This window comes from Cheilinus undulatus, linkage group 4 (genome assembly GCF_018320785.1).
Source record: "Cheilinus undulatus linkage group 4, ASM1832078v1, whole genome shotgun sequence".
Classification (NCBI taxonomy): domain Eukaryota; kingdom Metazoa; phylum Chordata; class Actinopteri; order Labriformes; family Labridae; genus Cheilinus; species Cheilinus undulatus.
Window position 1 is genome coordinate 16,035,258 of NC_054868.1, and position 9,986 is coordinate 16,045,243.

Consider the following 9,986-nt stretch of genomic DNA (forward strand, 5'->3'; position numbering starts at 1 on the left):
TGCAAGAGAGTCTTTGATCTTTATAGCATTACTGATGGACCCAGAGTCAAAACTATTTACAGTAAAGGTCCCTGAACAGAAACAACAATCTAGTTATGATGTTTGGAAGCCAGATGAGTGTTTATCAGATCCCTGACAATTGAAGTGCCTTAAAGAGTATTCTACAAAGTTTAGCTATTGTGGTGTTCTCTCTGTACACATAAATATCTTATTAAATATATTACTTCAAAACATTTAAGCTTTTACACAAGAATGTCTGATATTATTAAGCACATTTGCATACAATGCTGTCAGGCTTGACCAGCCCTGAAATACAACAATCTGGGTCTCTTCTGCCACATTATTACAACCGGCAAAAATAATAAAATGGTAGGGAGGAAATGTTTGTGCCACATCTCAACAAAACCCTTCGGTCATTGTGCATGTTTACCAGTATAAGCACTGCACATGCAAATTCTATTGGTAAACGTTCAGAATGTCCAAACATGTATTTTAGCAAATAAATTTTACTCCACAATAAATTCATTTGATGCATAACTGATTTTATTTGTCATTCAAAGAAAACACTGTTACAATCCGTTTATCGAGAAAACATTAGAAAAATATCACAATAAAAGAAAATGGAACAAAAAGTAATTCAGACAAATCTCTGCAAGGGAAATTTTTGAATAAACTGACCTATGTAAAAATGTGTGAATAAAGCAGTTAAAAGTGTATAAAAAGGCATTAGTTTTTACTTGCTACAGGATAGGAAGAATAGGCATGCATTAAAAAACACATCTTAACCCTACATACAATAAAAGAAAATATTCATATGGTACTAAAATTAGAGAAGAATATCTGTAACGGAAACACATTGCCTTGGTGTCTATGTAGTCATCAGATTTAATTGTCATTATTAGAATATATAGCTTAGTGAAACCTAAGTAGAACTCAAACAATTCAAGTTGAAGTTAAATCATTTTGATGTTGTCACCCCCCAAAAAATTTGACATTTGGAATGTGAAGTTATCCTTCAAAAATAACTTTTTTGCATGAAGACCTCTCTATATCATGTACCATGGAAGCCTAAGGACAAACTAATTTTTAATCCTCATACACCTAACTTTAAAGCATGAACTGTACTGTGTCCCTGATAATGACAACACAAGGAAGTTGTTCCTCCATGCCACACGAATGAGAAACACTGACTAATAAGAGCCTGACAATCCAGGGTGAAAAATCATGAGGAATAAGTCTAGGTTTTCTTTCTACAGAAAAATATAAATCCTACAAGGTTTGTATTACAGAGATCAGAAGAAACAGAAAATGTAAGCCCTTACCTCCTTTGATAAATGCCATTTCAAACCCCTGCTTCTCAGAGATGTAGAAACAATGTAAAAAATATGGTTACAACTGAATAGCAGTACAGCCAATTTACTCAGCAATTATGTGTTATAATTTCACTTCCGGGGAGGTGGAGGTCCCGGAGGAGGTGGTGGAGAGGAAAAGGTATAAGGCGGTTGCCCTATGAAGCCCATGAGCGGTGGCTGTGGTAGAGCAAACTGCTGGGCCATGAGAGGCTGTGGCCCTCCTGATGGTGGAGGCGGAGGAGGAGGCTGGACAAACGGACCCTGCAGCTGGTTTGGCTGATCCCTACCTCCACCTCCAGCCAACTGGCCTCCACTGCGAGAGTTGTAGCCCCCACCGCTGTTATAGCTCTGGTACTGATCTGAGCCAGAGTTGTAGTTATCTCTTCGGTCTCGGCTTCTATCTCTGTAGGAGGTAGAAGAGCGGTCTCCATCACGGCTATTGCGGTTGTCACGGCTGAAGCTACTGCGGCTGTCCTTGCCACCGCCACCACCAGAGCGCATGCGCCGATCACACTCATCTTGGTACATGAGATTAGGGTTGTTGGAGCTACTGCCACGGTAACGCATTCTGCCACCTGTAATATAAAATGAATTTCAAGCTCTCTTCAGTTATGTTGTCCAAAAAGTACCCAAATAAATCCTAGCATGACTGACTGTGAAAGTCCTCTTACCTCCTCCTCCTCCACCACGCCCTGACTCGACAAGCTGGAGAAGTTTAGGGTTGATGGCCTGCCGAGCCTCAGCCAATACCCGGACAAGATCTCGGGCCTGTCGCAGGTTCCCTGGAGTGAAGAAGGTGTACGCAGTGCCCTTGTTTGTACTGCGTGCAGTACGGCCAATACGATGCACATAGTCTTCAGAGGAATTGGGATAGTCATAGTTGATGACGAACTTGACATCTTCCACATCTTTTTAGAAAAAGATCAATCCATTTTAAAGCATGGAGGAAAGAAAAAAAGACAAATTTCAATAGTAGATAAAAACAGCCAGAAGATAAATCTATTTAATAGTATTTGAAGTCAGAAATTAAGAATATCAACAAAATCTTTTCTACTTACCTGCTTTTTCAGACTTCTAATGAGTCATTATGGTAAATCACCACTTTAACTGATTTAAATCCTACAAACTGAATTTGACTCCAGGTTTTCATGCTCACTTGCAATGTAGTCAGCATGACATCAAGGTCTGAAGAGTGATGTTTTGGTTTCATAGTCATCACACCAATGTCTTAACAGGTCCAAATGTGTGAAGACAAGAGTCTGTTTCTTATTACAGAGACATGGGGCTCTGACAGCACTGCTGATAATTAAAGTGCCTTTTCCCCCATCATAACAGAGGGAAAAAAAATTAATCCACCATAAACTTGTGTATGTAAGAATGATAATGAGCTTACATAAAACTCTGTTATTCTTTTGACTTAAATATGAGCAGGATGAAGTACCTAAATGTCTATTGAGCTTGTGGAGGAATTAAGAGAAAGGGGAGGTGACATACTTACCCCCTTCATGCTGTTTTAACATAGGTAGTCAGTCCCCCCGATCAGTCCTGGTTTATAGGGAGGGGCTGAGGGGGGAGGGAGACAGGATTCATCCCGTCCAGCAACGTCAGACGGGAGCAGAATCGTTAACCTCAAGAGACAGACACACAACGGATGGTTCTGTCGCTCTCGCCGCATTGCAGAGCCCTCCTCAGACCCTGGCCAGGACTGGATCCAGACGAGCCCGGCTAACTCTCTCTCCCCTGTCTGTCTGCTCTTTGGGACGGACCGATGGGCAGACATACAGGCACCTCAGGCTGCTCCCAAGGAAGGCTCGTTGGATTTACAAACAATACTGGGCAGGGGGACCTTAGTTACCCATGAAGCATAAGAGGGACTTAAACCCTTTAAATACTAGCTGAGCTTCTACTTTAACATGACTGAGTGGGCAGTGACAGCAGCGCAGACTGATACAGCTGCCGTGTGCTGCCAAACCCTGAGAGAGAAGAGGGGAAAAAGAACAAGGATACGGTCAAGTCAAAGGCTCTTCAATTGTCCCCTCTTCTCACATTTATCCTGCCAACAAATCAGATGTCAAATTGGTGATTCTAGCCTTCCAGTTGGTGGACCAGCGATAAACTGTCCTACTTAAATGGATCTGCAAAAAGAATTAAATCATTGCAAAACTAAAAAAATATGAGCAGCATCTTCATTCATTTGTATTGACACAACAAAGAAGCCTAGGAAAAGGTGCACAGGATCATCTTCCCCAACAACACCTCCTTTCAGGCAGCGTGCCAAAGAGCCCCGCGGTTGAAGGTAGCTTTTTAACTGCAGTAACAAGAAACAGACTATAAATCCAGCAGATAAGAGACCTTCAAACTGGACTGGAGCTTATGACAGAAGGGAGTTCCTTACAAGGAGTATACTTTACTTAATTTTGTGTTAAACGCTTAAGAATAATGACTACATCCTCTATTTAATTTTTAAACTAGATTACTGACATTCTATGTATTTAAATGGGGGTTTATATTTTGGAAAATTCCTCAAGGGATACCACTTAAAGTCAAATGTAACAGTATAAGCTTTTAAATATACTTAGAATCAACCAGACAAAAGTCAGAAGGGTCATTTCTGTACTTGTGTTAGAATTGGTTCTCTTTTTTTACCCCATATTTCATTATTTGACTTTACAAAATAAAGTTAGTTTGAGCTGTTCACTTACCTTCTCTTCAGATAATTGAAAGTACAGGCCCAAAAGAACAGTTGTAGTTGTAATTTATACATTAAATTAACTGTTGATATTTTTACTTGGTTTATTAAATGCATGTATGTTAAACTGCAGAAAAAATAAAATTCACAGAAAATTTGAGAAATAATACGAAGAGAGACAATGAAGTGAGAGAACAAGTAGCATCAACTGTGTGAATATGTGTGTGTGCGCATGTGTCAGCAAACATACCCAGACCACGAGAGGCTACATCGGTAGCAATCAGTATAGGAGCTTTACCACTACGGAATTCTGTAGGGATTAATAAAAAAATCTGAATTAATATTTGAAGAATCACACTTTGAAAATTAGGATTAGGGTCAACTTCAAGCAGTTTCACAATTCTACATTTTTCACTTGCCCACAAGGTTAGGCAGCTAAACTTGGGCTGAGTCAAGAAAAGGAACTACAACATAATGCCGAAATAAATTTGTAGCAATGCATTACAAGCATTGTTACCTGTAAGCACCCAGTCTCTTTCTGGTTGGCTCTTGTCTCCATGGATACACATGGCTGGCCACCTAAAAAAGAAGAAAAAACACCCCCCCACCCCCCCAAAAAAAACACACACACAAAGTGGTCATTCTGAGTAGATTATTTAATCTAAAACTTGCATGATGCCTGAGTCAGTGTGAAACTACTGCCATTATGTTTCGTCAGAGCAAATAGTAATTCCTCACCCATCCCGCCTCATCCTCCTTGTAAGATCATCACAACGCTTCTTTGTCTCCACAAAAATGATGGTTTTGTTCTCTTTCTCTGCCATTATCTCTTCCATCAGTTGAAAAAGTCTGCAGATGAGGAGAGGTAGTCATAGCATATCAGCTGTGTTGAGCTTTGTCTAAACTGTGTGAAAAGACAATCTGATGTGCTGTAAAAACCCTACAACAGTATAACAGCAGTCAATAATATAACGGTATAATCTTTGTCAGATATTGTTCAACTTTTTTTATTACTTTTGGTCCTTTTCAGTCTCCATGCAGACATCGACAATCTGCAGGATGTTGTGGTTGGCACTGAGCTCCAGAGCACCAACATTAATCTGGACATAGTCCCTAAGGAAGTCCTCAGCAAGCTGCCGAACCTCTTTAGGCCAGGTAGCACTCCACATAAGAGTCTGTCTGTCAGGCTAAAGGGTGGACAGAGAGAGAGCGAGAGAAAGATATACTGTTGCTGATTTAATTGAAAACTTACCAACATTTGTCAGAGTGATCACTCTAAAATCATCCTGATAACTGAGGTTCTGACCTACCCTGATTTGTTCAACGATCTTGCGAATCTGTGGTTCAAAGCCCATGTCCAGCATGCGGTCAGCCTCATCCAGCACCAGGTAGGTGCAGCGCCTGAGGTTTGTTTTCCCAGCCTCCAGGAAGTCAATGAGGCGACCAGGTGTGGCAATACAGATCTCAACACCTACACTCACCAAAACAGTCATCCAAAGAAGGAAAGAGAAAAAAGAAAAATATTATTGCTACACAAGAAATACATTGCATCAGGGTTGTGCTCTCATTGTTTTTGAATTTGTTCTTGAACAACACTTTCTGTGGAAGCAGTTCAGCAATCACACACAGGGATAAGCAGTGTGAACTAAAGTACCAGACAGGCTGTGAAATTCTACTCACACATGAAATAGTGAAATTATGTCTATACATGATTATTTTATTGACATACCCAGACAGAACTCTTTGTTTTGGTATGAGTTAAATACAATACAGCACTATTTTTTTTCTTCCCACCACAATTGCACAACCACATTTTGGAAAATTACACTTACAAAGAAATGAAAGTATTTGACGGTACACAAGTAATAACTGAACATTATTATTGCTATCTCATTTTTTCATTAAAACTCTAAGTCTACTATTGGCAATGCCCTTTCACAACCATACCCACCCCTCTCCAGATCTCGAATCTGCGGTCCTTTAGGTGCTCCACCATAGACACATGTGCTTTTAATACGGGAAGACTTGCCATAGTCATATGCCACCTGCTGAACCTGCTGAGCCAGCTCTCTGGTTGGGGCCAGGACAAGACACTATGAAGAGATGCAGAAGAGGCACATGGTATGTCTTTCAGACTGATGTCATGCCTGTACTATTGTAGTACAGATGGAATTGTGCCTACTTACTATTGGACCATCCCCCCTCTCCAGATAGGGCTGGTGGTTGATATGTACTATAGCAGGAAGAAGATACTGAGGGGAACAAAAACATACCTTGTTAACAGAAATATTAAAAAGTTTTCCAAACACATATCCTATAAAAGTCATTAGCAGACTGATGGCCAGGCACACTTACAGCCAGTGTTTTTCCAGAGCCAGTCTGTGCAATTCCCACCATGTCCCTGCCGCTCAGGGCCACTGGGAAGCCCTGACATTGGATGGCTGTAGGTTCCTTGAAATTCTGGTGCATCAACACATCCATCACATACTCTTAAAGGAGAATGAGGGGCACAGTCAACAAGACAGTTACACTGCTGGAAAGCTTTCCATCTCTCATATTATGACAAGGGCCATCCATAAAACATGGTTCTTCTCTAGATAAACCCCTTTTTCCTGTGAATTGGACATTTAGTTGGGCACATCAGTTGTTCTGTTTAGTTTTAAATAAGCCATTTAAAAGGGTTCAGACTAAATTTTGCTTTCAAAGTCCATGGTGTGTGGGGGACTAACTTATGTTTTTATGTACTAATGTTTAGTAGGGATTTTTAAATAATACTGTAGCTTTAGATGTTTATCCTTACGAGGAAATTGAGCCTGGTGAAAAGCTGTGATGGCTTTTGGGCAACCAGATCCCCTGATAGTGATCTCTTTCTTTCGGCGAAACTCCTCCATTTCAAACTGGGCACATTGAAAAAAGAGGGAAAAATACATTAGGCATTGTGTATCAAAGATTTACAGACATATTTTGTATTTGGCTTCTTTTACACACGAGTTTCAGTTTTATTCCTTAAAACTGCTTGTATCTAGCCTGAGTACAGCACTTTGTTTTTTGACTATAAGCACACTGCCATTCAATAGTCTGGTAGAAATTACATAAAGGTACTAAGAATGCAATTTGAGTTCATGTATCATGATGGGGACATGCGTCAGTGAGATGCAACACAAAAATATGTGTTGTTTGTTTGATCTTAATGAATGAACTTAGAGTAAGTCATGGACATTACATTTTTTTGTTTCCTGCACACAAACAAGTTGGAACAGTGCAAAAGTAAAGTAACCCCCTTTTTCTTAGAACAACTTTTTGTTTTTGACAAATAGCCACACAAAAACTACAGGGAAATTATCAAAGCTAACCGTTTATGTTAGCTTTAAAATACAAAGAGAATTATGAGAATTTACCTGACTCATACGTTGGAGCTCAGGATGTTCAGCATAGAAGTTCTTTTCAAATTTTGGCAGTTCATCCAGGTTCCATCTTTTCTTACGCAAACGTTCACCTGGATTCCCAAACTTCATTGGTGGGGGGCCACTGCGACCACTCATGGCCCCAAACCTAGGTCTTAGAAGATAAGGATCAAGAGATGTGATCTGAGTGAAAATTAGACACACATATTGTAACAATCTGGTGTGTGTTTCAGAGTTGTTTGTATACCAAACCAGGGCTTTTAACTGAAAATAATTAATACAGCCTTTAGGTGTGTGTTTATGTTACTTTCATATTACATATCTCTTTTTGTATAATTTTAAACATAGTTTTAAATTTATGGCTGTTTTGATGCAATTTGTCCTTCAGTTTTTTAAATTTCTTATCTACAAGCACTAGACTGTGCAATAGAATTATACTGTATATACATACTATAAACCCACATTGCCACTAATTTACATTTGTAAGTTATCATGTCCAATTTATGTGTCGTAATATGGCTACTTAAACAGTATTATTATTTTCAATGAAGCAATTTGGCTGAAATATTACCAGAGTTCAGCCTACAAGGCTCAAGGGCAGGGGCAGACATTAGGCAAAGGTATGCAATTGCCTGGGCGCTCTGAACATATAAATAACTTAACCGTCTCTCTCCTGCATCATCCTGTCTTCTAACAGTTAACAATTCAAATGGAGTTTACACTCTCATTGAAAATGTGCAACATGAATCACACTTGGTGATGTAACAGTGGCAATAAAGCTTGAAAAAAACCTTACATAAAATTTAAATATCTATGTGAACTACAGTATCAATATTTACCTTTTCATCTGAAAAACATCAATAACAATAAATTTGGTGGAACTGTTATTTTTCCAATTATTCCATAATGTTATACAAATATATCAACAAACAAACATCTTTGGCAATGTTTTAAATCGTTTTGATTGGTAAAACATTGCCAAAGATAAAAAAAAAAAAAAAGGCAAAAAATTCAAAATGGAATTTTTTTTAGAAAATTGTGATTTGTATACTTAAAGAAAAACTAAGCTGTATTTTCAATTTATATGAATAAACTCAATACCTTTATTTTTTTCTATAAATAAACACTTTACATTATTTTGTGAAGTGTTATATTCATTTATTTTTACATTTGTATACATTTGTAAAGATTAAGATGCAAATATAGTTATCACATAGCTCTGGTGTTGTCTGGTCACCTAATGCCTATTTAGAGCCTCCAAATCAACATTTTGAAATCAACCTGGACATTTTCTGTTAAAACACAAAGTGATACAGTCATTTTAGGTTTGTTTAACATCAAGTTACGCGTAAGACTTTCTTGATACATAGGACTTTACAAGGAAAGAAACAATGGATGTAAGGGGGCGTTCATGTGTTCGCCTAGGGCCCTGCAGCTGCAAGACCCGCCACTGCTCGAGGGTTGACTTTTTGATTCAACATACATACATTTAACCACGACTTTATAATTTACTTAGCCATTATAACGATACATCAAGAACATTTCCCACAGAGAGGTTATAACTTTAGGATTATAACATACTGAAACTCACGATCTATTCGCTAGCGTTTGTTCGCTAATGCTCGACAGGATTCGCACTTTGGTTCTGAAAACTTAAGCCATGGCTATCTTTCACATAGTAATTATTACGCTACATCGAGAGATTTTTTCTTGGGAAATAGATTATAATGTGGAAACTTCTGATCTCTAAGCAAACCTTTGTTTATCCTACAGTCAACAGACTGAAGTGAAAACCGAACCTTTATCCTAGCGCCATCTTTTTCCTCTTACAGTGTTGCACTTGCTTAATAATGTCGTCCGTACAACGGTGTATTTTTACTGGTGTACTATATGTATAATGTGAGTTACTTTAAATATGAATAACCCCAAAGTCATTCTAAAAGAGAGAATTGGGAGTTTGCTTTCGTTTGGAATGTACAGGCCGACAACTGAAAGCGCGGGGTCTTAAAACAGTTAGCTTAGTATCCAACTTTCAGTGATGTCTACACCTTGTAATACTAAACGTTGCAGTAAATACGAGCATTGTTTCCATATACCGCCTAAACCTTACCTGTCTCTCCCACGGTCCCTGTCCCTGTCGTCATAGGACGAACTCCCTCTCATGTTGACGAGAAACAAACCTCTCCTCTGTGTTTGCACCGTAAGCTTCGACGTTTAAGGACGATTGGTTTACGATGAGCCCTGCTATTAACTAAAAAATAAACTCAATTCTCAGTGACAAAGCTAATATTCGCGGTAGTTTAGACAATGGTTTTGCTTAGATAAGGATTTTGACAAACGATAATTGTATAAAGCGTCGCTCGCTACACGGCCGCACAGCGCCTTCCCTCCCTGCCCTCTTTACCAACGTAAGTTTAGCTAGTAATTCTACGTAAATTAGTCCCGACACATGGGGTTTGCGTAAAAAAAATCTCTATGCAGTAATAGTGAATATAACTCGGAGAAACGTTCGTGTTTTTTGACGGTAGATGGCGAAGTGTC

General features: G+C 38.9%; 1 protein-coding gene across 1 annotated transcript; it reads right to left on the reverse strand.

The window, feature by feature from the left end:
• Positions 1-521: 521 nt before the first annotated feature.
• On the reverse strand, positions 522-9,841 carry LOC121508786 (probable ATP-dependent RNA helicase DDX17). The gene is made up of 13 exons (XM_041785871.1): positions 9,556-9,841; positions 7,440-7,599; positions 6,842-6,938; positions 6,397-6,530; positions 6,228-6,293; positions 5,993-6,134; positions 5,352-5,512; positions 5,056-5,228; positions 4,780-4,890; positions 4,559-4,620; positions 4,292-4,351; positions 2,024-2,260; positions 522-1,927 (listed from the first exon to the last, which is right to left on the reverse strand). The coding sequence occupies exons 1-13, from the start codon at positions 9,606-9,608 to the stop codon at positions 1,443-1,445; spliced, it is 1,941 nt and encodes a 646-aa protein (XP_041641805.1). The 5' UTR covers positions 9,609-9,841; the 3' UTR covers positions 522-1,442.
• Between the last annotated feature and the right edge of the window lie 145 nt (positions 9,842-9,986).

What these genes read in the sequence shown, in the direction of transcription:
- LOC121508786 (XM_041785871.1), bottom strand. Translation starts at nt 9,608, where the DNA reads ATGAGAGGGAGTTCGTCCTATGACGACAGGGACAGGGACCGTGGGAGA. An exon ending in AGGAGGATGAGGCGGGATGG is followed by an intron (nt 4,621 to 4,779) that starts GTGAGGAATTAC and finishes CTTCTTTTTTAG; the next exon opens with GTGGCCAGCCATGTGTATCC. An exon ending in TGTAGCCTCTCGTGGTCTGG is followed by an intron (nt 2,261 to 4,291) that starts GTATGTTTGCTG and finishes TTTTCTAAAAAG; the next exon opens with ATGTGGAAGATGTCAAGTTC.